Source organism: Protobothrops mucrosquamatus, unplaced genomic scaffold (genome assembly GCF_001527695.2).
Source record: "Protobothrops mucrosquamatus isolate PMUCROS unplaced genomic scaffold, P.Mucros_1.0 scaffold510, whole genome shotgun sequence".
In the NCBI taxonomy this organism is placed as follows: domain Eukaryota; kingdom Metazoa; phylum Chordata; class Lepidosauria; order Squamata; family Viperidae; genus Protobothrops; species Protobothrops mucrosquamatus.
Window position 1 is genome coordinate 89,993 of NW_015386824.1, and position 13,610 is coordinate 103,602.

Consider the following 13,610-nt stretch of genomic DNA (forward strand, 5'->3'; position numbering starts at 1 on the left):
GGCTTAGAAACATCTCATAGAGTTGGAAGCGACCTAAGGGGTCATCAGATCCAATCCCTGGCACACTGCGGGATTCTCTACACCAGTGTTTCCCATCCTTATGTGGACTTCAATTCCCAGAATTCCCTAGCCAGAGGGTTGTGGGAGTTGAAATCCAGGCATCTTAAAAGTTGCCAAGGTTGAGAAACATTGCTCTACACTGTCCTTGACGATCCGGCTTCTGTTGAAAGACCTCCAGCGAAGCGGAAGAAACTCCTTCTTGTGGTAACCTCTTCCACTGATGGACGTCTCATGCCAGGGATGGTCCATCTCAATTATGTAAGGTGGGCAGAAAAGCCATCCTGGAAACCCTGGGTTTCTTGAAGAATTAGGGACACTGGGGGGGACAATGAATTAGGGACAATGTCCATTATATCTGAAATGGGATTTTATACATGTGCAAAACCAGGGATGGGCTTTGCCCTTGGCATTAGGATTCCATTCAATAAAACTCCAATAAATTAACAGCTAATTAATTACAGTTAACCAGTGGAACGACCTGTCTCCATGAGTTGCAGGTGCTCCATCCCTGGAGGTTTTCAAGAGGAGACAGGGCAACCATTTGTACAGTATGGTATAGGGTCTTCTGCTTAAGTAGGGGGTTGGGCTAGAAGATCTCCAAGGTCCTTTCCAATCTTATATTCTATGTTCTAAATCAAAGGCCTCTTCGTAGCTATCTGCATTATCATACCACTCTTCAGAAATTATAATGTCCTGACCCAAATCATTGTCGCACTTGGTGCCAACACAGAGATCCAGTCGTCATTCAGCCGGGTGCCAATATCTTCCTTTGTGTCTGCTGGCCTTTTAGGCAGTTCAATGGTTCATTCGGCGGAGCAGAATCATAAAGTGGATGCTTCCATCCATTATAACATTCCGGAATTGCAGACTTCCAGCTGGGGGTCTTTGCCTCAGCAAAACGGACAGAAAGATTCCCAGCACCAGGGACTGATTCCTCCAGAACACGAGAAGATCTCGGATTCCGAAGAAGATGAGGAAGAGGAAGAAGAGGAGGAGTACCCCAGACCAAAATGGCATGGGATTGAAGCAATCTTTGAGGCTTATCAAGAGCATGTTGAAGGTAAGTTGCAGTGGTCCAGGATAGTTTTTCCCAAACTTGAACATTTTAAGACGTATTGGACTTCAACGCCTAGAATTCCCGTGCTGGCTGGGGATTTCTGGGAGTTGAAGTCCAAACATACTAAAATGGTCAAGGTTGAGAAACACTAGTCCATTCCCACCCAATATATATTTGCTTTATATCTATTGTTCAGGAAAAAAAACAGAGCAGGTTGTGACTCCTTTTCCAAGTGTGTGTTTTTCATTAACTAGTTGCATCTTTAGTATTCTTTCTCCAGATCAGAAGATTTATTGACCATTAGGATTACTGATTGATGGCTACTGAGTAGGGACAGAGCTTGGCATTGTCAGCGATAGCCTAATAAATGAAAGCATCTGTTGAAAACAATAATCCTTTGTTTTCTAGATATGGAGCATTCAGTTGGCCAAGTTACAAAAAAAAAATAATAATATGGGGGGAGGGTGAGAAGCAGGCATCACCCAAGTGTGCGTTCATCAGACTGCTGGGGTTCATTCTTGCAATCTGTTGCAAATTCCATTTGCCGTGGAATAATATCCAGTAAGCTAACTCTGAAAGGAACGTTAAAAGGCCATTCTTTTTTTTTCCCAAGGGAAAAAAAATCATTTATCTATCTATTTATTTATTTATTTATTGGATTCTGGAGCATCTTGCTGGAGAAGGCAGAGGAAAATTCATTTTTCTTCCCCCAAAAGGCCAGTAAACTAACTTCTGAATGCTCTGACATGTAGATTATGATTTTTTTTAAAAAAAAATATGAAATTTATTTTCTGCCCATTTTGTATCTGGTGGGTTGTACTCTCCCACCATGGTTTGGGCAGGGAGGAAGGGCCCGGATTTAGTTTTCCAAACATCTGAGAAACCGACTTTCCATCTATGTCGCCTGAACCAGACATGGTAGCTGCAATCAGCAGTATTGTTCTTAGTCCAGTGTGCCTTTGTCAAAATAGCATCCGAGCTGGAAAGATTAATATCTTTATTTATGCACGTAAGTACCTCTCCCACAGGTACAAGGTGAAAAGACCCTTAGAAATGGGGGAAATCGCTTTATTTATAGTTCAAACCTATTGGGTTGGCATGGGTTTGTCAATGGGCCGACGTCGTTGTTACTAAAAGCAGTTGTTCAAAGAGGCTCCTTCTCCTGTCAGTTGAGTAACCGGTTCAAATTCCATCACAGAGCAAAACCTGGAACGGCAAGTGCTGCAAACTCAGTGCCGACGTCTAGAGGCCCAGCACTACAGCCTCAGTCTGACCGCAGAACAGCTCTCACACACCATGACGGTAAGTAGGGCTTCCACCCCACAGCTAAACGGGCAAGAGTCCCTCGGGCAAGCTCAGTCAACCCATCTGTGAGTTTTCTTGGCCAAACCCAGAGGTCCGTGCCTTTGGGGGGGGAGGGGAGTGATTTCCTCATCAAGACTCCAGGCTTCAGATCTCTTCTTGGTCTCCCATCCGTCTTTGCTTAGCTCCTCTGCAACTCAGTCTAAGGCAACGTGATGGTTGCTAAAGCAAAAGAGGAAATTTTGGACTCGGGGAAGCTTCTGTGACATCTCGGTTCAGGAGTTGTATTTTTGGTGCTGTTTTTTCTAGAATCCTCTAAATCAGGGGGGTCTAGTCTTGGCAACTTCAAGACTTGTGGACTTCAACTCCCAGAATTCATCAGGGAGCACACCTGGCTGGGGAATTCTGAGAGTTGAAGTCCACAAGTCCTGAAGTTGCCCAGAGTCTTAAAAATGGCCAAGGTTGGACACCCATGCTATAAATCCCTGCTTGCCTCAGTGTAGGAGGAGGACGTGACCAGTCTCAAGTGAGTCTTCTCTTCTTTGCAGGAACTAAGGAACCAGAAGCAGAAAATTGTCTCGGAAAGGGAACGGATTCAAGCCGAACTGGATCACTTGCGAAAGTGCCTTGCGTTGCCTGCCATGCAGTGGTCCCGGAGCTATTTCAAGGGGTATCCCAGGTGACACGCCCTTGCACTAGGCCAAACATAGAGTATAGAAATAATAATAATAATAATAATCTATTTTATTACCTGGAATATTTAAATATTTTTCACGGGGAGGTTTGAAGCTTAAATAAATAAAAAAGAATAAATAAATAAATCAAAAGAATGTGCCATGCATGGAGCAAAAAAAATAAATAAAATAAAAATAGATTCGGCGGGAAGCCAGAAAAATCTGAACCCCGCCCCTTTAAAAAGTGCAACCGAACTCTGAACCGATTTTTTTTAAAAAGAAAAACAAAACTCTGCGAGTGATCCATTTAGATGAAAGTCTACGTTTTCAAGACATTGGAAAGGGTTAATTTTCTTTCGGCATCTTCGTCTTTTTCTCTCTCTCTTTTTTTTTTTTTGAAGATCTTGGTTGAATCCAGAGGTTCCATCAATGACACTAACGTTTGCCTCCTGTCGAAGGGGCCGCCGGGTTTAAAATCTTGACTTGTGCTCCTTTTCATTGCCATATTACTTCGATTGCTATACTTGAGTCCCGTTTTATTTGTTCTGAAATATGTTTGTCTCTTCGTCCGAGAGAATACCAGTATACATCCATTGTTTTTTGGTTAGAATGAACTGGATAACCCGTAATCTGCACAGTAATAAATCTAGTAGAAGAAAACTGCAGCTTCCAAACGTGGACTTCCCATGCATCCATCAGCTTTTGGGCTGGAAGTGCACTTCAACCTGACAAATAAAAAAGTGAATAAACGAAACAAGGTACCTTTTTATTCCTGGGGAGGGGAAGATGTATAGAACATACGATGCATAGATTATGTACCCCGGCGGGTAGAATTTTCATACAAAGATTTTGCAATTAAAGAGTTGAAAAAAGGTGCTTCAGCCTTAGTGTGTATATATTTTAAAAAAAAGTTTTGTATGTTTTTATTACTTTAATTATTATTATAAAAAGCTTGCCATTTTCAATATGTTTCTGCTTTTTTTTCTCTTTTTTTGGCAAAAGGAAAAAAATGGACTTGCTTTAGTGTTTTTACAGCTGCTGGTCAGGACCTGATAAAATAATAAAGTGTTTTTTAAAAAGAAATTTTAAAGGGAAGCTCTCTGCTGGGCATGTGCAATCACCTGTTGGTATTTTGCAGCGTGGAGCACAAGTAGCTGGAACAGAAAGCCTCTTGCTAAAAGCCGAGCTATCTTTTCCCGTCATTTTCTCTTGTGTCTTTCTGTCCTCCCCTTCCTTTTTTTCTTAAAGCACTTGGAATACCAACTGTGATTAACTGCTGTTGAGAAGACAAGAGACAACTAAGATTTTAGTTGCAAGATTTAAGACGTTTAAGTGGATTCAGTCATTGTCCATTTTCCCCACGGCAACTAAAATCATATATTGGTGGCATCAATTTTCAGAAACGTAGTTTCTTTTTTTCCTTTAGAAGATCTATCCTGAATCATCACAAAATATATGAAAAAGAAGGGAAAAATCATGCTAAAACTAGAGTTGTTCACACACAAACACCCAGCATCTTGGAAGCTACTGCTGGCATGACAGAAGCCTATTCTGAAGGGGGGGGGGGTCATAGCTAGTCCTTGACACAGTGTCTGTAACAGGTTACAACCGCATACTAAAAATAAAAAAAAAAAGTGAGTTATGATCGGCCCTCACAATTACAACGGTCGAAGTATCCCCACGGTCCCGATCACAATCTGGGCACTTGGCAACCAACTGGCATTGACGATGGTTGCAAGATCCCAGGATCATGTATGTGATTACCATTTGCAACCTTCCCAGGCAGCTAAGCAAATTCAAGGAAGGAAGCTGCATAATTCACTTATCAATCATACCCTCCCCAAAAAAAGACCGTAAAATGGGGCAAGACTCATTTAACAACCGCCTTGCTTAGAGTGGAAATTCTGGTCCCAACTGGGGACCTGTATTTGTACATGGACCCCAGCAAACTGCCTGGATTTTTCCATTTCACAGGCACCGTAGTACTAAATACAACCGTCTTTCCTGTAAAGTGAAATTATCCACAGGTGTACCACTGTAAATATAGTGGGGCTGTGCTAATTCTTTACCAAAGGTGCTTTAGGATATGAGAGAGCTGGAATGAAGGATCACTTTTGGACCTTTTAAGATAGCTGCGTCTTTTAAGTAGCTGCTTTGAAAACAAGCCCTCCCCCCACCCTCCTTTGGTGCCTCTCGCCCTGCTCCTATCGATTCGAACAGAAAGGTGTTCCAGGCTCTCCTGTGCCTTTTGAAGCATTACCGTACAGTAGGCGGCCTTTGAATACCAGCCATCTTAATTCCGCAGCTCAACTTGTGACAGCCAACATTTCAGCGCTTCTGAACAGTGACTGTATAAAGAATTGGTTGAGTTTAGCATTTTGTTTCTTCTTTTAAGCATGACCTGGGTGACTTTTTAAACTGCAGGCATCCGCATAAATTTCCTCAACCCAACCCAGACTTTTAAGGAGTACTTTAGCTATTCTTTCAAAAAAAAAAAAAGAATTAATTGTGAAATTGACTATCAGATCAGGAATCTTTTTGTTAGGGACAAAATGGGCAACCTAGCATGGCATAAGCTATAAAAACAAACAAAACAAACTCCCCAAGTCCCATTCAAGCTTATTTCACTTATTACGTCAAAACTGCTTCTCATTTCACCTCTTCTTCCAGTGTAACTGCCCAAGTCTTTTGCAATGTGCAGAAACAGCCTGTGTGTAAAGGTGGCTTTGTGCAATTTAATAGTGGGAGAACTTGCCCTCCCCCCCTACAGTTGTGGTACTACAATGCCTAGCATCCTTTACCACTAGCTGCAGGGTTGGGCATGCTGGCTGTTCAGCATCACCCAGAAAATCATAGGATGGCAATGCTTCATTAGACCAATGAGCCCAAGTCCATCCTTTGCTTAAGGTATATCCAAATTAAATGACACCCCCCCCCCCCACAAAAAAAGATATAGCTGGTGGAGGCAAATCCAACTCTGTTCCATAACTTTTGAACTGCTCTTAACTAGTTAGGAAATTTTGCCTAATTCTGAGCTGCCATCTGCCTTCCTTTGCTGACAAACCACTAATAACTCTGAGAACTGACCACACTGTACATTTCATTTCAGATTCGGGGGGAGAACACCCCCCCAAAGGGGGGTCAGTCCTATTTTTGCTCTCTTCTAGGTCAATCTCTTCCTTTCGATTCTCCAACCTCTTTATACAATTCAAAAATTGCCTGGAGAGATGGAAATTAATTTCAGTAGTTTGAACATTGATTGAATTTGTATATTTATTGAAGGACACTCGGAAGAGAATGCTGGAATTTTTAAATCTCTGCAACAAACGTTTACCGGATTCTTTTTATTTTTCATATGTCTTATCCTTTGATTTAATGGCTGATGTGCAATGCTGAGTTTATAGCGCTATAAAAAAAAAACAAAAAACAAAGTAACCGCAAATGGAGAAAGCATTATGGGACTGTATGATTACTTACAGGGAAAGATAACCCAATGCTTTTCCTGGCTGCTTAGAAATATAAATTCAGCTGGGGCAGCCGCTTCATCTAGGTGACTTAACCTCACTTGGCAGGCTTCCCAATTCTATGCAACTCTTAATACCAAAGTCCTAGCCATTTTTCAGAAGAAACTGCGTGACAAGGGACATTAAAAAGCAAATTTAGTGGCCTATTTTAAAAAGGTCTTGTTCTTAGTTGCGGCCAAGAACTCTTGATTTATTTACAGGAGTACGTAAATCGGCCCCTTTCTGAACATCCATCTGTGATGATCACCTCAGACAATCAGCTCTCATGAAGCATGAGAAAGAAGAAAGAGCAGAAATGATGAAAGACACTCAAGTTTATTTTCTTTTTCTGCCTCTGATGATTCTTGGAGATGACCATAGGTTTGCCTTCAACAGAGGGGGAGGGGGGGAGAAGCTTTTTTGTTGTTGTTATGGCATCCTTTAGAGGTAACCAAAAAGCAAAACTTGGAAAGGGTTTTTATCCCCTGGTCCCAAGGCTGCTGAAAAAAAATTCAACTATGAGACCACAATATATTCAGGATTTCGGTCCAGGCCTTTTTTGCGATGGATTTGCAAAACCCATGAAAGAAGGCAAAATGAACACAACAGATACATTTAAGGGGCAGTAAGATAGCCTAGTGAAGAAGAAAGCAAGCCACCCAAGCAAAAGGGCACTCCCAATTTATGACTCAGTAATGAAAGCCAGTGTCCCACTCTTAAGATCACCAAGATGCGGTTTCACAGAGCAAACATTTTTGTGTCCTGCTTATCAGCTACGGGAGCAACAGCAACGGTCTTTCAAAAGATCGTGATCGGTCTTTCAAAAGATCGTGATATAGTGATCGTGGGGTTTTTCGCTGCACGGTTTTTCCTGATAAGGGACGGTGGCGAAGGGGCGGGGGGGCAATATGGACCCAAGCTGCTGCAATCATCCTTCTAAGTGTAACCACACCGTTTTCCCCTTCTCCACCCCCTCCGATAAATAGGATGTCGGCTCTGTTTTGCATCATGTGGCTTCAGTTTTCCTCTAGCCCAATGTGTGCTTTTTAAAGGATGCACAGGAGAGCCAATTGGCTTGATTTCCATGGATTAAAGAATGAATGTGCACTTAGTCAAGCTTGGTTGGAGGCCAACCTAGCTGCAGACGTTGGCGAGCAAGCTGCCAGAGCAAACCACCGTTTCCCCAAAGTAGGCCTGGTGTCGTTTGAAATACTTTCCCACCCATGATGCAGAACAGATAAAAGACGGAGATTTAAAAGGTGCTAACATGAGGAGAAAAAAACAACAATAGCCCACTTTGGACCAATCCATCTTTGCAAATGTTTTTCCTTTCCTTCTAGCCATCATTGTGATAGTTAATCTTGTTCTCCCTCCCACCCTCTCCACAAACGTCCTGGCCCAATGCTTACTTTTTTGGTTTTGTTTTTAAAAGAACTCATTTGCTCTCCCTTGGACCGTCCTTTGGTGTCATGTGTAAGATTTCTTCTGCAAAAAAAAGCACAGAGCGTGAGGGGAGAGGAGGAGGAGGAGGGCAAAGGCCCAGGCTGGGGCAGTAGATGCTGTGAAACAAATTCAACTTGTTTTAAGTGTACTTGTTTTGACTTAAATGTAATGTAATATATTTGTTGAATGTAGTTATTAGGTATTTATGAATATATGGCTGTAATTTCTGACAACATAAAAAAAAAGTAATAAAATGTTCCTAAATCATGACAAAGGATTATTTTCCCAGACCACCCAGCCACTGTTAAATAGAAGCTCTATCAGCCCTTTGTATTACAAATGGAGGCTTGGACGAGAGAGAGCCAATCTTCTAGCAGTTTCACTGGTGATATCACTGTAGTAACTATTTACTATGGAGTGCCTCACAACCACACTAATACTGTACTCCCTTCTGAATGAAAAGATGTGTTCACATCATCTGGGTTAAATTAGGATAGGAATCCCAGTCAGCATCCAGTCAAGTTGGATTTCAAGTAGGCTTAATATATGTGTGGAGAAATACACAAGAATGGTATATGTTTATATCTGAACAAGCATAACAATTGCTTTAATAGTTGAAGCCTTGATTCCTCACCAAAAGTTAATGTGGGCTCAGACTTAAGACCACTTAGGTTAAAGGTATATGTTGTTGTTTTAGTGTATATTAAGATTCACCTGCAAAAAATTCACAATCAAATGTAAAAATGCTCGTTTGCTGAATAAGATTAATTTACTGAAACTCTAATACGTGTTGAAAACTGAAAGTAATTAAAGAAAAAAAAGGATGTGTATGTGGCAAAAGACTTATATGAAGCTCTACTTTACAAATATTTAGCCTTCCAGTTTTTGATAAGCTTTTTCATAAACAGAGACAAGTCAGTGTTTTAAGCAATGTTCATTTTCTTGAGCACACTCTTCTGAATTTAAAATGTTCTGCAGGGCAACCAGCAGCAAGGGTCAGAGAGTTACAACTGCAGCAATGTACTGCTTTTTAAAATATTTATTTTACCATTACCTAATAGAATAGTAACTAGCAAATCCCTGTAGTTGCCCCCGCATTGTAAGTGCTGTCCACAAATATTTAAAAATTGATGGCTAACAACATGTGTTATTATGACTAACAGCGAAAATGCTTATATGATTCATATAGCTAGAATCTGGGTACTGCAAACAGCTGGTTTAGTCACAGTCTCCATGACAAGCATTTAAAAGAAAAATGGAACCTAAGCCAAACTCTGTGGGTTTTGTGGCTTCGTTTCTTCATAAAGCTGTTCTTTTTCTTTTTGGCAGGCACACACACAAAAAGGCAGCATCCCTCAATGATCACATCCGTGGCCTCTGGGGGGTAAAATCCTTTATAATACGAAGGCGACGGACAGGCAGATTTTAATGAGTAACACTGCAGCGAATCCAGTGTTGGATGTAAAGTTTGAGTTGCCAGGCGCAAGTCTCTTCCCAGGCAGGCCGCTGAGAACTATGCAGTCAGAAGACGAAAATAATCTCCTTTTCCATAAAGATCACGGCCTTGAAGGAACAGCATCCATCAGAGATGCAATTGACTTGCTTCCTTCTTCCAACTTACAAACACTAGGAAAACAAGCTAGTACAAAAGCCAGGCAACTGATGCACCTTGAAAGGGCAGTCCTGCAGCACTTGGAGTGTGTTGGGCAAGAGCCTGCTTGCCAAGGAAAGTCAAAAGTCCTCCTCACCTGCCAAAGACGTCAACACTGGCAGGCTGGCTTGGGTATCGGGCTAATGATCGTTTAGCAGATCAATTTTTTTCCCCACTAGCAAATGCTATGAAGCATGTTACATCGTAATCTGCCACAGCACAGTTTTGCTCTGAAGCCAGTAACAACAGAGAGGTGGAGGCTTAAAGGAATAATTCTTCTCATGAAAATTCCCTGCGGTCAAAACTCCTGGGATTCCGCCCTCTCTCCTAGCTGGAGGTTTGATCGCAACTTGTACATGTGATCCAAAGCTTGGGTGAGGAAAGCACCAGTGGTGTTGATCTCCATCAGAGTCAGATTATCCAGCTTATTAAAAAAGAAGAAGACAACAACACAATTTGAAGAAGTATAAATGGCAGAGTTGCACCATGACTGTCCGTCAGTTCCCATGACTGACGATAAGTTAGCATCTGACAAAAACTGAAAGATAACATAGATTGCATTTCATTAAACCCTCTTCTTTAATTTTTTTGCATTTCTTCTTTAGTTTTGAAATTTCTCTATACATTTTCCTCTTTCCCAGAGCTTGAACTGATCCCAAAATGCCCCAAAACAAGACTTCTGTAAGCATAATTCATTACACTCCTTCAATTTATATTCCATGTCAGCTAAAAGAATTCGGAAGATGGTTCAACAGTTGTGATCTGCACCCATAATGAAATGTTATAATCCATTCAGTTTTAGAAAGGCAGGGAATGATGTAAGTTGCAGTCCAATATATCTGGACGTCGCATAAATGAGGAATAAAATGCATGCCCACCATTCGGATAAGTGATAATCAACTTGCAAATCTTTGACTAAAAAGTACATAGCCACAAATGTGTACTTATATTACAAAACACACACTTTCATTATGGGCATAAGTAAGAGGAATATGCATTTGGGTACACAGCCACATATACAACACAAGTCATCATTTCAGTAGGCTGCAGTGAATCCATAAGTACATACAATAGTATGTTTCCATGAATTTGGGTACAAAACTTCTCTATACCTGCAGGACTACATAGTTCTCCTATCACTGCTGTCAAGTAATAAAATTTTAGAATTGAAATACAGTAATATCACTTTCATTGTCAATTTCATTTTCACAAATATTCTTCCAATGACTTCAATCCTTTCAGAAGATTGCTCTTACCCTGGCATGAACTTCTTGCTGTCTGACAAAACTATCTGCAGATACACGAAGTTTCGCTATTCGAGTGTCCCAGATATCCTTAACCAAAGTTCTTATCTCATCAGCCTTTGGAATATTATCTGCAGCACTAATGCAGAAAAGAAATAGACTGGTGAGATTACAAAAAGGTAGGGGGGTCACACGTTATTAAAAGAGATCCTTGATGTAAACATTATTAATTAGCTTCTAAATACAAACCAAAACTGTTAAGCAATATATGTTATTACATAATTAATTATATATTATATAAAATAATAGATGCAAACAGATTAGAAAAGTGCTCTGGAGCATTTGCAGTTTGTAGAGTTGTTGCTGATTTCCAATTTCAAATCTAACGCAATCCTAGGGTTTTTTGTGCTCTGGCAGAATTAGAATTTGCTGCATTTCCAAAGAATATTATTACAAATAAGAAACCTACTCACTAGTTCAGCAGCAGTTTAGTTAATTCCATGTAAAAAGGGTTAGGCATTGGGGTGAAAGTGTCCTCTTTGCGTTCTTGATCTCGCATTTGCTCCAACTTTTCTATAAAGGAATTTAAAAAAAAAGAGCTGCAACAGAAATTTTCCAGCAGTACTTATTTTAAAATCCAGGCTAGAAACCAGGAGATGGTGAGTTCTAATCCTGCTTTAAGCATGAAAACCAGCTGGTAACTTTGGGCCAATCACGAGAAGTCTCCGAGTTCTTGTCCCACTTTAGGCATGAAGGCCAATTGGTTGATTTCAGGCCAATCACGAGGAGACAGTGAGTTCTAGTTCCGCCTTAAAAGCCTGCTGGGTGACTTTGGGCAAGAGCCTCTCAGCCCAACCCACCTCACAGGGTTGTTGTTTTGGAGAAAATAGGAAGAGGAAGGAAATTTAGGCACGTTCCACCACCTTGAGCTATTTATAACAAAAATAAAGGCAGGGTATAAATCAATAATACAATGAGAAGGATGTCTAGCCTGCTGGCTTCCTAGACAACAGCTAGAAGGGCTGAAGGAAAACTGGGCAGGGGAACATCAGTCACAGTGTCCAGGGTGCAAGGAAGCCAGCGAGTCACCCCTTACCCACGTCCATCCAGTCCGGGGGCACCAGCCGACACTTCTGCCTCTGTTTCAGGTTGACGGCCAGCCAGAGAGGCGCCTCCACAGGCAGCCCCGGGTTGAAGGGGCCCAGCTCGCCCTGCAAGAGAGAGAGAAACTCAAGAACAGGCTCCGGCCTGAAAATGGCCCACCTGCAACTCCCCCCCCCCAAAAAAAGTCTGGCCCACTTACTACTCCCCCTCCCCCCAAAAAAGTCTGGCCCACCTACAACTCCCCCCCAAAAAAGTCTGGCCCATCTACAACTCCCCCTCCTGTCAAAAGAGTCTGGCCCACTACAACTCCCCCTCCCCCCCAAAAAGTCTGGCCCACTACAACTCCTCCCCCCCCAAAAAAGTCTGACCCACCTACCAAATTCCATCAGTCCCACCAGGGTGTTTTGGCAAAGGATTGTGGGATTTATGGTCCCCCAATATTCTTCCCTTGGAAACCTATGGGGAGAGGGAAGAAGCTGCCGTAGCTGAGGATGATGGGCATGAAAATCCCTCTCTCCATAGGCATCCAAGGGAAGAATATTGGGGGAGCCACAAACCCCACCACCCCTTGCCATAACACCCTGGTGGGACTGACGGGACCCTCAATGGGTTCAATCAAAAACCCCATCATCCCCCCCAGCCATGGAAGTTGGGGCCGATGGGGATGGAACTCTCCACTCCCTCCCCCCCCGCCCCCCACAACGAAAAGGGATCATTTGCAGTAAACTTTGGGGACCACAAACCCCACAATGCCTTGCCAACATATAATCTGATGGGAGCAGCTGAGGGCACCCTAAAAGCATTAACCATAAAACCCCCATAATCCCCTACCAGCGCCTACCCGGGTCGGGGCAGAGGGCTGCCTAAACGTCTGTGACTACAACCCCCATAATCCTCAGCCACCAGCCGTCCTTGGGCTGATGGGAGATGAAACGTAGCCACCCCTCCCCGGACAAGAACGGGCATCTTGTTTTGGGACTGCAGTTCCATAACCCCCACCGGCAAGGGAATAAAGGAGCATGGGAGTTGTAGTTCCGAAGGCCTCACCCCGATGAGGTAAATCCTGTCCAGGCTGAAGTTGGGGATGATGGTGACCATCTCTCGCTCCGCCAGGAATTCGACCTCGGCGGCATCCATCAGGACGGCAGGAAGGTAAAAGCGACCGAAAAACGAAGCCGCCAAATCCGACTCGCCGTAGACTGAGGAGAAAGCCGATGGCCGCCACGGTACCGCTCACCCTGGCGATTGCGCCTGCTATTGGTTGGAAAGAGGAAGCCCCGCCTTTATTCCGTGCTTCGTCCTATGACTGCCTCGGCTTTCCTCGCGCGCGCTTTCCCCTCCTTCTGCCATTGGTTGGAAGGGAAATCAATGCCCCGCCTCCCGTTTATTTCTCAACCTATGAAAACCCCTGCTTTTTTCGCGCGCGCTCTCACTTTCCCTCCGGAGGCGGCGGTTTCTAGTCATTGAGGGAAAGCTAAGGGAAGCCCTGCCCTTTTTCTCCTACTAGCCAATGACAAGCCTCCTATCCATGTTTGTTTCTCGGGTAAACACGGACTGCTATTGGAGGGATAG

At 42.8% G+C, this 13,610-nt stretch overlaps 2 protein-coding genes across 2 annotated transcripts in view; one reads left to right on the forward strand and one right to left on the reverse strand.

Moving 5' to 3' along the window:
- The window catches only part of GSE1 (Gse1 coiled-coil protein), a 27,494-nt gene extending 23,686 nt beyond the window's left edge, over positions 1–3,808 (forward strand). Inside the window, exons 12-14 of the mRNA XM_015816837.1 lie at positions 851–1,120; positions 2,316–2,419; positions 2,968–3,808. Of these exons, the coding sequence (XP_015672323.1) occupies positions 851–1,120; positions 2,316–2,419; positions 2,968–3,102 (509 nt within the window). The 3' untranslated portion in view covers positions 3,103–3,808. The remainder of the gene's footprint in view (positions 1–850; positions 1,121–2,315; positions 2,420–2,967) is intronic.
- A 6,046-nt stretch (positions 3,809–9,854) lies between these two features.
- Positions 9,855–13,271, reverse strand: GINS2 (GINS complex subunit 2). The gene is made up of 5 exons (XM_015816839.1): positions 13,086–13,271; positions 12,031–12,145; positions 11,408–11,507; positions 10,947–11,073; positions 9,855–10,114 (listed from the first exon to the last, which is right to left on the reverse strand). Exons 1-5 carry the CDS (start codon positions 13,173–13,175, stop codon positions 9,989–9,991), a joined length of 558 nt encoding a protein of 185 aa, XP_015672325.1. The 5' UTR covers positions 13,176–13,271; the 3' UTR covers positions 9,855–9,988.
- Positions 13,272–13,610: the final 339 nt, after the last annotated feature.

Excerpts from the sequence above, each read along its gene's own strand:
- GINS2 (XM_015816839.1), bottom strand. The coding sequence starts at position 13,175 with ATGGATGCCGCCGAGGTCGAATTCCTGGCGGAGCGAGAGATGGTCACC. Across the intron at positions 12,146-13,085 it reads ACAGGATTTACCTCATCGGG|GGCGAGCTGGGCCCCTTCAA; the intron begins GTGAGGCCTTCG and ends TCTCTCTTGCAG. Across the intron at positions 11,074-11,407 it reads ACTAAACTGCTGCTGAACTA|TGCTGCAGATAATATTCCAA; the intron begins GTGAGTAGGTTT and ends TTTCTGCATTAG.